Here is a 16,371-nt window from a genome sequence, read left to right as displayed (position 1 = left end):
TATGATGACTTGAGCGCTCTATGCCTCTACTGCCCCAGAACTCTGGACATGATCCGACATGCGCCTGAGACTTAGCATCGCTACTGACATCTAGCTCACTTCTCTGCGCTACACGGCGTGAGGCGGCGAGCGTAGCACATTCCCGATCTGACTCGGGCTTACACTCTCGTCACAATGAGCCACTTGGCTTAATGAGCGTCCATTGTTGAGAAGTATACTCAGGCTGGTCGATCAAAAATGCTTGAAGTGCGGACGAGCCACACAGAGGGACTCTGATTGTCTCCGTTTGAAATCACAAGATCGTGCTCAAGCAGATGATCATCTGGCCCCACGGACAGCACTACCACTTGGAGAAAGCGTAGTGCGTCAGAGTGGCAGACTGGAAACTCGATGCGCTGGACGTCGGCCGAGCACTACCTATCCACATGAAACGGCGCTCTGTCCTTGGCAGCCAAATCTGATCTTGGGACGCTTGGAAGGCTTTTGAATACCACGCCGGCATGTTAGCATTCACCTGCCGAATTGGGACGTGAGCCAGCATTTCACGATTCGGATCATGCTCGTGACACGGTCGGGTATCGGCCACTCGTATGCATTGATTGCGAAGACTTTGTTCCGATTTTCCTTACCCCAGCTAGTTGGTGGAGGTGAGGGGCGGACATTGGCTATGCTCCAGTTTGATCTCCCAAGATAAATTGCATTCTATACTGGAAGCATGTAGATAGCCGATGACCGTATACCATGGTGAACAGCAACGAAGACAAACGCTGGAAACGCGCTCGCCGTTCTAGGCACGTTATCAAAGACAGGAGCTGGGAGGTCATCGTCACCATGCATGTGAAGGGCAAGTGTACCTGCAGATCTGGCGGCGCCCTCATCTCGAAGCGAGCGAATCGTTGGAGCTTGGCTGTTTAGCTCACAACCCCTGCCACGCGCCAGGAGGCGTTTGCGCGACGCTTTTGCGACGAGAATACGACCTCTTCCACCACCGCATCGCAACACTGCGTCTTCACGCAAATCACGCTCACTTCCACGCAGAATTTCACTGCAGTCACTCCTTTAGCAGCAATCGAGATCCGCTGGTCGGATCGAATCCTCCACACGCCACCACCGCCACACGCGTCTGACACCCGAACATCAACCATGTCTCGCCGTCTTGCGGGCCTGGTCAGCACTGCGCTGCTTGTCGCAACTTCCCTGGCGCAGACCTTCACGGACTGCAATCCCAACAACTCATCATGTGGTCCCGATCCAGCATTGGGCACGACCTTCTCCGAGGAATACAACAAGACGTACAATGAGTTCGATCCGCGCTTCTGGAACGTCACGGCGGGAAAACAGCTCATCTCGTTTGGCGAAGAGGGCGCAGAGCTGGCATTGAACAAAGAGGGAGAATCGATCACCGTCAAGTCGAATTTCTACATCTTCTGGGGACAAGTCGAGATCCTGTTCAAGGCGGCGCAGGGCAATGGCATCATCAGCACAGTCATTACTCTCAGTGACAACCTGGACGAGATCGACTGGGAGATAAAAGGCGGTAATCACACAAGCGCATCAAACAACTACTATGGATGGGGAAACCTCACGCAGTTCAATTCAGAATACCCTGCGATGAACCCGGGACCTCAAGATGACTTCCACAACTACACGATCGACTGGACGAAGGACAGGATTCAACTATTTGTCAATGGCGATATGGTGAGAAACATTCCCGCTGGTGTGGCAGGCGAATACCCACAAACACCAAGCCGTGTACAATTCGGTGTATGGTGTGGCGGGTGCTCCGACCAGCCTGGCACAGTCGAATGGGCTGGCGGAAAGCCCACCTGGGACGAAGGGTGAGTACATAAACCTCGCCATCATGTATCAGAACAGTAGAACTGACAATTACCTCAGCCCTTACGTAATGAAGGTCAAATCACTCCGCATCACAGACGGAACTACCAACGCCACCGAATACAGCTACGGCGACCACAGCGGCAAATGGGAAAGCATCAAAGTCGTCGACGGCCAATCAGAAGCTTACAAAGAAATGAACAAACTCAGCACTTACGAGAAAGCCCAGAAACACTGGGAAGGTCTGTCCACTGGCGCCAAAATCGGTATTGCATGCGGTGTCCTCGGCGTCTTCCTCATCTGCGCAATTGCTTTCGCATTCTACTGCATGAAGCAACGGAAAGAAGGTCGCGCGGAAGCTCTTCTGCAGGAGAAGGAATGGGATGCGCATAATGCGGAGCTCATGGAATACCGCACTATGATGGCCAAGGGCAACTTTGCTGTCTCGAGACAGAGCGTCATGATGGAAGCTCTGCAGGAGCCCAAGCAGAGTCGGTTGGCGAGGCTGAGTGGGAGATTTTAGGAGTGAGAGGGCTCGTTCTTCCGGTGTTTTTCTCTTTTTATTTCCTTCATTTATACCAAACGACAGCGATGAGAACAGAGAGATGCGCAGAGTCAGCAGAAGTCTTGCTTGCATGCTTGCGAATGATTGCTACGCAGAAGCGCCGCCCTTCAACTCTTCCACTCCGAAATTCTTACATCATCCCCGCTTCGGAGGTGCAGTCTGAGAAGCAACTAGCGACGATGAAGAGAAGATCTCCATGTTCTCTTTTCGCCTTTTCGATATCTGGAGCCGCTGATTCCTGCGTGGACATGTGTCTGGACTTACTAAAGTGGCCTGGAGACAATATGCTTGTGGAAGCTGTACTTCCGACATCTCTGTTACGGGGACGCATTCTTCTTTACGAGCAATGGATTTGTTGATCTTGGACATATTGACTGCCAAGTGGGAGATCGCATATGGCAGTCGCCCTCCTGTTCTTTCGCGGCCGGACAACGAGGCAAACATGTACAAGTTCTTGGGCTTCTGTTTTGTCAACGGCATCATGAACCACGAGCTGAGAACGTTGACGCCGGACCTGGTCGTCTCCGGGAGGGGTTTGTGTTGCGGTGAGGCGAGCTCTGTGAGGCAGCCTAAGTGCTTAAACCTGGCGCATGAATTCTCGGCGCATCCGCACCAGTCTTTTGGACTGTGCAACTATGTTCGAGACTGGACGAGATCCTGGGGATATGAAGTCCGAGCGAGGCCGACATCAGCTTCTCTGGAGACGACGAGCCACCGACCCAGGCTGTGGTCCGCCTACGGATGCGAGCGATGTCCATCGGCATTTTTGTCCTCGCAAAGCATGAGCCTATGTCGACTTCGCAGGCCGGAAGGCACTGTTCCCGGCGTTGAGGGAAGACGCGTACCATGCGTGATGGAGGGTGCACACGGTGCTTTGGTCGCCCCCGAGAGACGAATTCGCGTGGCGCTGCAGGGTATATTCAATGCGTTGTCGTGTCATGCACATGCAGGAAGCACGATTGGAGATCAGTCGCCGCATATGGTCGATCTCACTCAATGCCAAAGCTTAACTTCTCGTGAATGACATCAACCCTGGATTACAAAACCGAAAGATGCAAGTAACAGACCGATCGCAGAGCCTCCTCTCGCGATTACTCTGCAGCAGCGTCGACGCGGGCCTACGTGACGTGCAAGCGCCAGCGCACTTGGCGACAAAGTTGGCGTTGTATTGACGCCACTGACATGCCATCTACTAGCTACATTCATCTACTAGCTACATCCATCTTCTGCATTAACCCAGTCAGGCAATTAGACTTCAATCGGTCCGGCCGACTACGGAATGCGCGACTTGCTCCTAGATTGGCATTGAGAAAAATGGATATGTACAACACGATGCTGCACTGCTCTGCGGCTTCAGAGCTACAATCACGTACCAGCAACACCAAAAATGCGCTTCTTCACTTTGGCCGCTGGCCTTGTGGCCTCTGTGTTGCCATACCTGGCACAAGCACAATGTATCAATGAGCTCGCACAGTTCAATGCAAATATCCGGACAATGAGCTCTAATACTACGTGGTTCATACTTCCTATTCCAAAGCAAGCCGCCCAGGCCGCAATCGATGCTTCGTTTCCTGGCGCAGGTCTTCGAATGCTCGATGTGCCGAACGACCCTTCGCTATTCCCTCAGGGTTTTCCTGCAGGCTTCCAACCGGTAATGGTCAACTCTGGACTCACCGACGACATCAGAATGTCCGCTCTACAGATCGATGAAGGCCTCATGCAAGGCAACATTTACGTGACCTATGTGGGCCAGCGTGGAAGTTCTACGCCCCTTGCAGCATCGACAAAGGGATACAGTAGGTTGATTCTCCACCAAAGAGGTTCAGAATACTGACATTTCTATAGTCGCCGGTATCAACGGACCTCTTCCAAACGGCCTCGTGCCAGCAGTCGCATCGCCTCTTCTCTTCGGCGGCAATCCGCTTCGTTTGGGACAGTTCCAACCCAAGGGAGCTGCCTACCAACAAAACGGAAATGACATCTTGGGCGCCAGAGTCGCCTGGACTATCGTACCAAACCCCATTTCTGGCCCCGGCGTCTATCCAAATGCCTTCGACATGATCTTCAGAACCGCCCAATCCACACGCTACACCGACAGGACGTTCAAGAGCCTCATCAATCAGCCCATAATCCTGCCTACCGGCCTGTGCCAGCGCAACACGTACTACTTCAACAATGCCACCGCGAACCCAGTGTTCAGGAACGGCAACGTCACTCTTGGTCCTGGAGCCAGTGGAAGCAGCCCGTTCAGCAGCGGTCTTCAGAAGGCAAGTCCGGATGGCTCAGGATTCTATGGCAATGTTGATGGATACTCGGCATGTGCGCAGAATGTTGGACACAACCCAGAGAACTGCGAGCAAGCTGCCAGGAGCGTTGATCCGGTGGCGTTACAGTAGTGGGCTTTGAATGCTGGATCTTACTGACCGGTTTCATGAGGGATGAACATTGACAGACAACTTATATTATTACGTTCCATGCATAGCAAGAGAGCACAATTGTTGAGCGCTTCTACGATTCGCATCGATCCAAAAGATTTGCCGCATCGTTGATATCCTGACAAGCACATACTGATATCATCCATTTGCGTTTGGCTCATTATGCAAACGAGCAATCATCTGTTGAGTATACATATTAGAAACATGGGACTACTGATCGGTTGTGCTAGAATCATTCAATTTTAACAATACCCATCTTGCAATTTGAGTACAAGAGCAATCACATCTGGAAGCCAGGCGGAGACAAGGAATCCAGACTGCGCACTGTCTCCGGCACGATAGACCATCATGTCTGCCACAACTCGCGTACGCAATAACCATGACCCTGAGCTCTCGAGGCTGTATCCATCGTGCTACCCTTGTTTCAAGGCAGCCGTCCGATGCAGTTCCACAGACAATCAAGGGGATCGACCATGTGATCGTTGCGTAAATGAGAGTCTGCCAGAAGAAGAGTGTATACCGCATCAGGACGATGCACGTTGGGTGGCTGGCAAATCTTGAGCGACCAACAAGCGCGGTGTTGGAAACTGGAGTAGAGAGAGCGCCTACGATGGGTCCGTGCGAGCGCCTACTTCTATCATAGAAGCTTTACGCCGCTCTTCTCGTTCCACTCGTTCGACTGTCAATTATGCGGATGCAGAGACTGGTGAAGAAGACCAAGCATCCGCGTCGGAACAGGGTACAGCAGTTGGTACGGCAGAGGAGGTCGCTGACAATGAGGAGGAGACGCCTGCTCAACAGGCTACTTCGGGGGAAACCGAGACTTCAACTACAGCAAGCACTTTGGCGAACCGTGCACATCGTGTCAAAACCAAGGCACGGCGACCAAACCAGGACGATTACTAAGTTTTCTGATCGATAAGGATTCAACAACAGCATGAGGGTGGCAGCTTCTGTCTGCAGACCACCTGTGCGATCTGGAAAGCATTGGAGGGTTTGATTGATATGAGTCTCGCAAGCGATCTTCTTATTGGAAGGACTTAGGCACGAGCTGGCCGTCCGTAGGCATCACTATTCTGGCACGTCTCATGCTGTCCCCGCTTCTCAATGCAGCGAAGCCTCTATGCCATCTCTGTTTTGACCATTGCGTGAGCGAGCATGATGGCCGCAACTGACAACCAAGGATCATGTTATCCTAGCAATATATCATGAGTCAAAATCACTTTTTTCTGGGCTTCGAGCCTCTCGAATCTTCTGTGATTCACAGGCCGTGCTTGTCTCGTATTGTATTGGAGACGTAGTGATAGCTGAGAGCCTCAATGTTTGCATGCAGATATGTTTGGCTCTGCTATTTGCAAGTATTGACTCAGCTGTAGAAAAATTGTCTCTCGATGTTGACCGTATATTGTTCACCTGCCTGAGCTTTCACATGCAAAAGCTTGGCACGAGCAGAACAAGCCCGGCAGCACTCCATTGACCGACCAATATTTCTGCTCATTGCCACTCACCACTGGACAATTTCCGGCAGGAACACGAGGCTTTCATCGGCATATGCGTTGTTTGTTGTTGTTACAAACCCACAGTACATTCTCTCTCAGACATGGCGATTCGCTTACGACTTCTGCCTCCTCAACCACCTCGAGTCGACGACATCGCAAGCACGTCGAAGACTTCAAAAGCGAAAGGAAGAAAGGCTTGCAAGGTTTGCTTAGACGAGAATAGAATTTGCAGCGCCGTCAAGCAGGGCGAATGTCCATGCGAGGCGTGCGTCCGGGATTCTGGTCGTGCAGCAGCTTGTTGTCCAAGCAGCGAAGGCGAAGACTCCACTAAAGAACAGCCGGCGACCGCCAAGGAGACTCCCATATCTGCAACGAAGCTGTCTGAAGCTGAGACAGCCGCCAACAACGAGTCCCGACAGGCAGCGGGCCACTTCCAGGTCGTTGAGAGTGGTGCACAAGACATAAAAGCCGATCAAGGTATGGCTCGAGCGCTTGCCAGTCAGAAATTGCTAATGCGATGGTCAGACTCTCCAGACTACAGTGCCATTGCTGCGGCGGCGACTAAGGCTCATGCTGATGCAAACTCCAACATCATGCTCCCTGGCAGCCACTCTTTACGCAGTCGTGGCTTTCACATTCCTGTCAAGAAGCAGCGCGCAGATCAGCAGGATTACTAGGACTGAAAGGGTGGATGCTGCGAATTGGACTGTGCCTCTTGATTTCCAATTCTAGGATTGTGGTGACGGGCAGACCACTCATGGTTGACATGGTTTTGCGAGAGAGCGTCGTACATGCATTGGAAACGAGCTCTGAGAAGAGCTACAAAGTTTGCAGATCGTATTTATTCGAAGCGAAGGTTGGGTATGAGTTAGCTTGTTAGCAAGAAAGATCACAGAAGGGGCCAGTATTGCGTAGTACATGCCCAGTTTGCTCATCCTTCAAGATGTGGCCTTGCAGAAACCGACGGCGAACCTTCGAAACATCGAGGTACCCGAACCAGCAAACCATGGAACATATATGCGGCTTATCATGAGCTCTTCCCATAAGCCCATCCTCGTATTCTTCCTCCTTCGAAGGCGTCGGTGCACTTTATAAGCAAATGGATATCTCAGTATACTGATTGCTCCCGAGGCTTTTGTCTTCGCTGCAGGTTCTTATAGTCGTAGCGTGGCACAGTATTAACACATCGATATCAACGACCTCGGGAAGTCTTCGAGTCTTTGCGAGTCCGAAACGCTGTCCGAAAGTGGTTCATTCACTTGGAGTGAACACGGCCCCGGCCGGGGCCCACTACTGGACTGCAATGCGGGAAGCCCACGCAATCCCGTCGACTCTACACAGAAAGTCCTTCTGTAATACTCGGCGCCAGGTCACTGAGTTCTGTAGCGGGCGCTGCGTTGCAGTCGGCTCCTGACGCTGAACCAGTAAGTGCTCGCTCCGAATACCCTCCCAGTAGCAGATCGACATCTAACCGGCATCAGATCTGCGTACTGGACTCGAAACTAGACATCACTTGTAAAAGACTCGAAGTCGCCGCGGGTGTGTAAGTAGCAATATCCCTAGCGATCGCCCTTCGTCACTTACGCGATGCAGACCACCAGCCAAGTTGATTACCATCGATACCATTGTCCCAGCCGATACGAAGATGGGTCGGAACGGAGCCGCCAAACCACCACAGAAGGTTCACACGCGCAACAATCAAGACCACGCTCTTTCGAAGAAGCATCCGTCATGCTTCGACTGCAACGCAGGTCGCCGTGGGTGCAGTGCTACCAATACGGGAGGTGTGTACCCATGCGAGAGATGTGTCGATAAGGGGATCAAGATTTGCATGCCACACCAACAGGATCCTCGCTGGCGTCCTGGCATGGGTAGCACAAAAGTTCGAAACCACCCCAAAGCTGGCCAACGCTACTATAAGGTCATCAGCAAACACATTCAGCACAACGACGGCAGTAAAGCTTCCGGCGCCCGCGTTCCTCGCAAAGCTGCTGCTGCGGTCACTGGTCGACGTGGTGCGAAGAAGTCTTCGATCGAGCGCGGCGATGGTCTATTCGCTCCACCAGCCGCTCCACGACCACCTCCAGACTCCAAAGCTCCCTCAAGTGATGCACCGAACCTCAGACGTTCCGCACGTCTCGCAAAAGCCCCCATTGAAGATGCCCGTCTGACTGAAGACGATGAGGAACTGGAGAGCGAGGAATCGTTGAGTGACGCTGGTATTGAACCTGCTGAGGTTGAGGACGTTGCAGCTGATGAGGATGAATCCCCTGAGGTTGAGGAGGGCGCAGCTGAAGAGGACGAAGCACTCGATGGATCTGACGACAGCACGGAAACCCAGGATGTCATCGATCCTGTTCAGCTACCCGCAGGCAACTACTTTGACGAAGACGGCATTGAGTACACTGCGAGCGGGATGCCGGTGAAGTTTGTGTTTGAGTTTGAACCAGGCTTCCTCGATGGAGAGGATGAGTAGTCCAAACAGATCAGGGGGCCGGTCTCGGAGGCTTGGTGGCTTGCATTTACGCTTGTCGGGAAGACTGAAGCATGGAGGATGGTGAGAAGGGCCACGGGTGGTGATGTGCAGATTGCGCGGTTTCATCAACGCGCGAGAATCGCGTGGCAGGACGATTGGTCCAAAAAGTGTCTCGAAAACAGGCACCTAAGCATCAGAACATTGAAAGAAGGCTTTGTGGCTAGGCGGCTTACGCATAGGCTTGTACCGCAGTAATTCCCGAGTGTTGTATGTCTCGCTCTAATGCTTGGCGAAAGTCCAGCTTTCTTTGTGTCTAGCACAGCCAGGTGTTAGCGTGCCCCTGGTGTGCGATGCTTTGTGGTGCGGTTTGCTCGAGAATGCCATTACTTCCATCTTTGCTTGACCTTTTCTTTCGTTGACCGACGACATTCCCCCGTATTCCCATGCAGAGCAAGTATACTACTTTCCAGGCCTTGTATATCCCATTATCGCTTATCGCAACGAGCTACAACAGTCGATAGCCCAGCACAAAGCGTAAAGAACGAAGCTAGACCTATTCACTCGATTGCCAATTGTGGAGTCATTCACCTGCAATCCCGCGGAAGTTATTCGGCCGGTATCAAAATTCTTGATCTTGCATTTCCTGTCGCGGACTTCAAGCACCCACCTTTTGCAAGGAGCAAGTACTCGTCCACCTCCACGAAAGTCACTACGAGCAAGATGGCCGAGAACGTAGCCTCAAACTCGCAATCGTCTCTGCCAGCTCCCACGACGACCGCGCCACGCCAGCTCAAGCGCGCGCCAACGAATCTAGCCCAGGCGAAGGCATTCCCAGCTTGCAGACCGTGCCAGAAACGAAAAGTGAAATGTAGCAACACATCAGACGAGACCGGCTTCCCATGCGATGCCTGCAAGAAGCGCGGAACCGAAGATGAGTGTGTTGATCATCTCACGGTGGTCCAGCAGCCGCTACCAGCTGTATCTGGCTCATCTCGGCGCTCAGCACGCAGTGGTCGAGTTTCTGTTCAGTACACTAAAGACGATCATGGCTCCTTACTCCAAGAGGAATTGAATGGCCAGGAGCCCGAAGAAGCCGCTCCATCGCAAGCCATCGCAGACAGCCGAGTGCCTGTCGAGGCTACTCACTCAGCCACGAACGAAGGACACCGAGACGAGCAACACTGGCACGAGGTCAATCGATTCCGCCTCATGAGCTTCGAGCAATCCCTTGGCGAAGCCGCTGGCGGACCAACGGCGCGCGCAGTACTGAACGCCATGTATCAGAGTCTCGAAGAGCGTGATTATGCGGCAGTGGTGCGTTTTCGCAAGCTCCTTGAGAGAGCAGTCTGGCCGGCGCAAGATGCTCAAAGCCAATAATCATCAATTCAAGACCAGACAAAGGAAAGAACGCCAGCCCGAGCTGGTATAACCACCGCTCCCTCGGTCAGATTATAAACGACAATGGCGACCACGCTGCAAGTCCTAGTCCCACGCAGCATGACACAGGTAGGAGCAGCGACAGCATCTTTGATTGCGAGCAGCGCTCACACGTCTCCCAGACCATTCAAGCATTGACCCAAGTCACGCAACAACGACTGTATGCGCACAAATTCTTTTCCTCGCACAACTCCTTTGTTCGAGCCTGGCTGCAGAGCTATGTGCAAGCTGGCAAGGAAACGATGTAATGGAGGCAGCCATTGCATGCGTCGATCGCTGAGCAGAAATTGGGCTTCGTTCGTGATGTCGGCATTATTGACCATTCGTTGTAAATGTGGGTGTTCTTCGACCAGGTTTGAACTTTAACGATGGTCTCTCAATTCTTCATCTCCGTACATCTTCCATTGAAACCGACCCGTCCGAAACACGATGGGCTTGATAGGGTCGTATGTGGGAAGACAAAGATTTCGTCCGTCGCTCTCGATGTTCAATTCACGGGCGTGCGCGAGTGAAGAACTGCGGCTGCGCGAGGCTATTATATTAGACCACTCGCCTTTCTTCAGAGTCTTCACCAAAACACACTGAGAGAGACCCCGTTCTTACAAGACGAGAAAGCAAGCGTACTCCTTCAAATCCGCACGAACTGACCGCCTCCAGCTTCATCGTTGATCGAAGATTACTGTTGCATATCGATCGCAACACTCCGGAACCGAACGCCTCTCGAGAACCAAAACAAGACCCGTCACGACCAGTCAAGCAGGAGCCAGCATGACTTCGGGCCCACAGCTCCAACGTGCGGCAACTGATGTCAAGCACTCGAAGCAGTATCCAGCCTGCTTCCAGTGCCAGCAACGCCACGTCAAATGCGGCAACACTCTGAAGGAGACAGGCTTCCCTCGTGAAGCCTGCATCGAGCGTGGGGTGCCTGCACAAGAGTGTATGTCGCACTTCGATGACCCACATTGGATTCCAGGAGTGTCTGGAGCCACGCACAAGAGAGGCCGTGCCAAAGCCTCACGTGGCGTAGGCCAGCGCCAGAAGAAGCAGCGAAATAGAGGAGCTGCACGTAAGGAGGACGATGATGCTGTGTCGGAAAGTGGAGATGACGAGTTCGAAGGCCCTGCCGTTTCCAGTTCTGCTAATCCTGGTTCTCGTCGCTCAACTCGTTCGAAGCGGCAAGAAGGCGGATATCGTGAAATCTCGGGAGATGAAGAGCCTGATCTTGAAGATACAAACGACGCTGTTGTTGAAGACGAGAACTCTCATGGCGAAGACCCAGACTATGCTGACTCAGAAGACAGGCATGAGGGCATTTCAGTTGATGAGAATGAGGCAGACGAGCATGCAGTCCAAGCACAGCAAGACCAGAGCGCTGAAGTACAGCCTGGCAACGAGGCTGCTCGCTTGATCGCCATCGAGGCACAGCTCGGAGCAGCAGCCGAGCGTCCAGCGGTCCAAATGATCCTGAGGGTGATGCATGAGCGATTGGATAAGGGCGAACAAAACGTGATCGCCAGCATGCGATACCTTCTGGCTCGAGCAGCTGGACAGCCTCTCACATTCTGAGAGTCCGACGCCACCCTGCAGGCAGTGTACAATTTTCGCTTATTAGAGCCAGCCGAGGTCATACAAAGATGCCTGTACAGGCTGTTTGATCGCATTCAGAGGCGCTGGCGTCGCATCGGAAAGCAAAGTTGGTGCACCGCCATGAGCGCCAGAAGCCTCATGCCGCCATCGAGGGAAAATCGAGGAACGAAGCCAACTTGTAGCCCAAGGGCCAGCAAGCTTCATCGTACATAGGGTTGTAATTAATAGAGAGTGGACAGTTGACACCCATGCGTGCTGAGATTCATTGCCATCGTCTTCCTCCCTCAAGATCTAAACATGGCGTCGGATTAAGCATCAAGGAGTTGTAGCCTAGCCTTTCGAATGGGAAACCATCCTGCCAGCTTTCTCATCATGTTGTGATGAGCGTGATCCGTAGTCCTAGCCATCCACGTGGTAGAAGTCGATTTTATTGCGGCCAGAATGTGTAGAATCCTGTATAGAGCCTGGCGTGAAAGCTGAAGGAGGAGCATATTCACTGCTATTCACTTGCCAAGTCCGGAACGGGAAACGCGCTTCGAACTTAATTCAAGCCTTCGAGCTTGACCAGATCTTGCTGCCGACACAGGACCTTCGATCCAACAACAGACTCTTCTACACATTATCCAGATCGACTCGACCTTCGGTTCTCGCTCGTAAAAGGTCTGCGGCAAAGGCGATAACAAATCCAGTCCCAGGAGGCTGACTTTTCTCAGATTCTATACTTCACTAAAATCGCCGGCCAAGTGCGCCGACAACATGGCCCGTAAGGCCTCCACCCGCAAGACGCCCGCTCGCAACACAACCACTCGCAAGGCGCCTGCTTCTGCTAGCCCGCCAGCCGCCGCGCCTATCGATGAACCTGAGCCGAGAACCAGAAACAATCACAATCTTGCGCAATCGAAGGACTACCCCTCTTGCTATTGGTGCTCGAAACGTCGTGTGCGATGCGGCAACACTGATGACATGATGGGATTCCCTTGCACGGCCTGTGTGAGGAGAGGCACAACCGCCGGCTGCGTCGCGCACAAGGACCATCCGGAGTGGGTCCCAGGGGTGTCAGGTGCTACCCACAAGCGCAAGCGCAAGGTCAAGCAGCTCGAAAAGGATACCACGGACGAGGGCAAGGATGAATACGATGAGAAGCCAAAGAAGAAGCAGAAGAATTCGAAGCGGAAGGCAGGCGATGTCGAAGTGGCCGCACCGGTCGGTGTGGATGTGCCAGTTACCAACAAATTGTCCAAGCGTAAGGCTGATGCACTCGAGCCAAAGGATGAAGATAAGGCCAAGCGGGGCGATGACCAGCAACCAAAGAAGAAGCGCCTGAGAAAGGACAAGACCGTCGATGAGTTCGCCGCACCAGCCGCTCCGTTGCCAGAGACTGGTTCGCCGCGCCGTTCCCTCAGCAACAACGTCATGCACACCGCCACTGTCAATGATGGCGACGAGGTCCAGAGCGAGGGCGAAGAGTCAGACGATGATGTACCAACGGCTGGGGAGACATCGGAGGAGGCGGAAGATGTCGAAGAATTGCAACCTCACGCGGATCAGCTGCCTGGCACCACTATCACACCGGATGCCTCCAAGCTGTCCACCGTCCAAGACATTGAGTCCAGCCTCGGGGACGCTGCCGACCGTCCAGAAGTCGGACTCGTTCTCGAGCAAATGCACAGTCGGTACGCATCGGGTAGCGGAGAGGTCCCACACCGAATGCATCTCCTCATGGCTCGGGTTGTACGTCACTGCGAGGCAGCCGATGTCTCAGCCCCAAGAGACTAGCCAAGCCATCGAAGAAGATGGAAATGCCGGCCAGGGTGCCGTGTCGGTCTTCTGAGCTGAAAGCTATTGGAGTCTAGCCTGTCTCTTGTTGTCGAGGCACACCGAATTGCTCAGGGAACTGTACGTGTTCAAGACAAGATGTCCAGCAAAGGTGGCCATGAGCCAACCTTACATGATCGCATGCTACGACGGGGATTGACTCCCTAATGCTAATGTCAGCCACGCCATTGCAGGCGTCGGTGCAGCAGATCGCAATCCGACACAGCGGCAGAATGCCCAAGCTGAAAGGATATCATCGGACGCACGATGAGTGATGTAACCTAGACTTTCGGGTCTGGAGCCTGCATATTGGATCAGCACACGAATACAATGATCGCTCCAGAATGTTTTCCTTGTGTCTGCATGCCTTTGTTCTTCATCACTTGATGCTTTCTCAAATGTTTCTCATTGTTGCCTGTGCGATGTGCATAGTGTGATACGCAGTATTAGCATTTCCGTAGGACTTTCCAAATCAAGGATTGAGAACGCAACCAATACTCAAATGCAGCCTGTGCACCAGTGTAGAATGTGGAAGGAGTGTGAAATAGCAGGAAAGACCTGGAGCCCTACCTACCATCAGCTACCTGCCCGTCTCATGTACTTGCCTTTGCACCCATAATCCTTCTCAGCATCAGGACCTCGTGCTTCGTGACAAACACGCCGTTGCCAGTCGGTCCACCGTTCGCAACATCTTCCATGCCACTGTCCATGGCATCAATCAGAGCTGAGACTTTGCCGCCCTCCCACCTGCCAGCATCGTTGGTCCAGAAAACGCGACGAATGCCAACTTTATGCATGAAAGCAACGCATCGATAGCAGGGCCTCGATGCGTGTATCTTGTCTCTGTCAAAGGAGCATTCATGATCGGCGCCACCCATGCGAGAAGGCGAGGGAGAAGGTTCGGGATTGACCAGTTCGTCGTGGAGCGAGCCGGTACCCGATTTGGTACTGGCGATTGACAGACTTGACAAAGAGTCAATACTGGAAGACAGAAGATCCTCTGCAGTATCATCGGAATTAGCTGGTGGAGATGGTGAACGTGGCCGAGCGGCTTTCGACTTCGGCGGCTTGATCTGTGAGGTTCCAGTCCAGCCGATTCTGACAACGTACAGATCCGCTCCTTGCAGTCGTGAATGCTGCTTGCGATCATCCGCTTTGATGGAACGACCAATCGGCAGTAATACTGGCTGTGTCGGCTCAGGAACGGCCTGGGAAGTAGCATCTGACTTCATCTTTCCTGACTGTGTGTTGTCAGCGATCGATCTCGTTTTGATATCGACCAAGGCGGCACTAACACGCTTGTAGTCTTTTCGTCCTCGAGCACGACCAATATCATCAGAGCTGGTCGTTGAGATCGTGCCCTCGTTAACATTATTATGATCATCATCAGTCATAGAATCATGCTCCCGTAACACATCACATTCATCAGATTGTGAAACAGAAGGCTTCCCGTCCTTAGACGCAGACTGTGCTTGTTGTGCCTGTCGATACCGGCCGTACTCGTACTGATACTGGTACCGGTTCTTCTTCCCACGCTTCTTCTCGTTCTTCCGGTTCTGATGATGTTTCTGAGCACCCACGTCCTTGTGAAACGCCAGACTCAACCCTGCCAACGTCTGCGTGGCCAGATTGTGGTTGTCGTTGTTGTCCTCCTTGACCTTGTTGTTGCTCTTGTTCTCTAACCGCACCTGATTGAGATGTGGAAGCTTCAAAACCGCACTCTTGAACCTGCAGCTTGCCGTTGCCGGCGGAGGTGTCGCAGACGGCCTTGACGTAAGCCTCGAGCACGGCGCGTCGTAGTCGAGCTTTACGTTTATCCGCACGCGGTAGTTTGAAGCACGGTTTTTCGCGGGAGAAGGTCGTGGAGGACAGGGTGGAAGAGGCGTTGAGAGCAGTGTAGATGGCCATCATCTCTGAGTGCATCGCCAGCGGCTGATTGACGGAGTGACCTCCACCGGGATTGGCGTTCTCGAATGGAACAAATGTGCCATGGCTCTGCTGCTGGTGCTGCTGATTGTCCTGCTTACATTTCTGCTTGCCCTTGAGCTTCTTCTTCAACTCGGATGCAGCCCCATCGTAGGCCCCACTGGCAATACGACCAGTCTTCAGGGCACCACCGTTGAAGCCTGGACGATAGTCATTATGGCCACGTCCGATGACTTTGCCGCCGCGTACGACAATGGCACCATGGCGGTAGTGAAGGGGCGACTTGGCAGCCTCCTCCAGGCACAGAGACAAGTAGTTGTCGGTCTTCATTTCGGTTGTTAGTCGGCGAATTCCTGAGAGACTGATGAAGTGTGGTTATGGCGTACGTGAAGAGTACCGTGGAAGCTGTGTTGTTAGCTGGAGTCGAATGCGAGCTGTGAGTCAGTGTGGTATCTCGTGGATGGACGACATTTGGAGATGCGCGACTGACACGTGAAGTGAGTATGCGCATGCCAAGACCATTACTTAAGCCGATGCTTGGTTACTACAAGATGAACTAAAGTTATTGGCGCAAGGCCTATGTAGTTGTGCCCTCAACAATTCTCTGCGGCGCTATTGTATTTCTTCATGATGAGAGAGCAGACGAGTCCTGGATTGTTGGAGAAATAGATGCTTTCTCGAATTTGCTTCTGGTTAAGCCGGACCTCGACCCTCTCAGCTGGGGAGCCACAATCTCTTGTGAGGTACGCCCTGTGTATCGATAAAACTCGAGATCTACGATTGTTCGAAGCTCTC

At 52.9% G+C, this 16,371-nt stretch overlaps 8 protein-coding genes across 9 annotated transcripts; 7 read left to right on the top strand and 1 right to left on the bottom strand.

The window, feature by feature from the left end:
* Positions 1 to 1,143: 1,143 nt before the first annotated feature.
* Positions 1,144 to 2,359, top strand: CKM354_000128700 (uncharacterized protein; the record flags this gene model as incomplete). Its single annotated transcript, XM_044796408.1, has 2 exons — positions 1,144 to 1,838; positions 1,897 to 2,359. The coding sequence occupies 2 exons, from the start codon at positions 1,144 to 1,146 to the stop codon at positions 2,357 to 2,359; spliced, it is 1,158 nt and encodes a 385-aa protein (XP_044652343.1).
* Positions 2,360 to 3,788: 1,429 nt separating this feature from the next.
* Positions 3,789 to 4,797, top strand: CKM354_000128600 (uncharacterized protein; the record flags this gene model as incomplete). The annotated part of the gene is made up of 2 exons (XM_044796407.1): positions 3,789 to 4,197; positions 4,247 to 4,797. 2 exons carry the CDS (start codon positions 3,789 to 3,791, stop codon positions 4,795 to 4,797), a joined length of 960 nt encoding a protein of 319 aa, XP_044652342.1.
* Positions 4,798 to 6,436: 1,639 nt separating this feature from the next.
* Positions 6,437 to 7,012, top strand: CKM354_000128500 (uncharacterized protein; the record flags this gene model as incomplete). The annotated part of the gene is made up of 2 exons (XM_044796406.1): positions 6,437 to 6,812; positions 6,861 to 7,012. The coding sequence occupies 2 exons, from the start codon at positions 6,437 to 6,439 to the stop codon at positions 7,010 to 7,012; spliced, it is 528 nt and encodes a 175-aa protein (XP_044652341.1).
* Positions 7,013 to 7,980: 968 nt separating this feature from the next.
* Positions 7,981 to 8,811, top strand: CKM354_000128400 (uncharacterized protein; the record flags this gene model as incomplete). Its single annotated transcript, XM_044796405.1, has 1 exon — positions 7,981 to 8,811. The coding sequence occupies one exon, from the start codon at positions 7,981 to 7,983 to the stop codon at positions 8,809 to 8,811; it is 831 nt and encodes a 276-aa protein (XP_044652340.1).
* Positions 8,812 to 9,531: 720 nt separating this feature from the next.
* CKM354_000128300 (uncharacterized protein) lies at positions 9,532 to 10,188 on the top strand (the record flags this gene model as incomplete). Its single annotated transcript, XM_044796404.1, has 1 exon — positions 9,532 to 10,188. One exon carries the CDS (start codon positions 9,532 to 9,534, stop codon positions 10,186 to 10,188), a length of 657 nt encoding a protein of 218 aa, XP_044652339.1.
* Positions 10,189 to 11,016: 828 nt separating this feature from the next.
* On the top strand, positions 11,017 to 11,814 carry CKM354_000128200 (uncharacterized protein; the record flags this gene model as incomplete). Its single annotated transcript, XM_044796403.1, has 1 exon — positions 11,017 to 11,814. One exon carries the CDS (start codon positions 11,017 to 11,019, stop codon positions 11,812 to 11,814), a length of 798 nt encoding a protein of 265 aa, XP_044652338.1.
* Positions 11,815 to 12,591: 777 nt separating this feature from the next.
* On the top strand, positions 12,592 to 13,666 carry CKM354_000128100 (uncharacterized protein; the record flags this gene model as incomplete). Its single annotated transcript, XM_044796402.1, has 2 exons — positions 12,592 to 13,508; positions 13,612 to 13,666. The coding sequence occupies 2 exons, from the start codon at positions 12,592 to 12,594 to the stop codon at positions 13,664 to 13,666; spliced, it is 972 nt and encodes a 323-aa protein (XP_044652337.1).
* A 577-nt stretch (positions 13,667 to 14,243) lies between these two features.
* Positions 14,244 to 15,906, bottom strand: CKM354_000128000 (uncharacterized protein; the record flags this gene model as incomplete). 2 transcript variants are annotated; one of them, XM_044796401.1, is made up of 3 exons in its annotated part: positions 14,244 to 14,891; positions 14,946 to 15,338; positions 15,379 to 15,906. In XM_044796401.1, the coding sequence occupies 3 exons, from the start codon at positions 15,904 to 15,906 to the stop codon at positions 14,244 to 14,246; spliced, it is 1,569 nt and encodes a 522-aa protein (XP_044652336.1). The 2 variants fall into 2 exon arrangements, with proteins under 2 accessions (XP_044652336.1, XP_044652335.1); XM_044796400.1 differs by having other exon boundaries at positions 15,415 to 15,906.
* Positions 15,907 to 16,371: the final 465 nt, after the last annotated feature.

The sequence above is a fragment of the Cercospora kikuchii genome, assembly GCF_019650295.1.
Source record: "Cercospora kikuchii DNA, contig_00001, whole genome shotgun sequence".
NCBI lineage: Eukaryota > Fungi > Ascomycota > Dothideomycetes > Mycosphaerellales > Mycosphaerellaceae > Cercospora > Cercospora kikuchii.
Note: the sequence above shows the minus strand (reverse complement) of the source record. Positions and strands in the feature narration are given on the sequence as shown.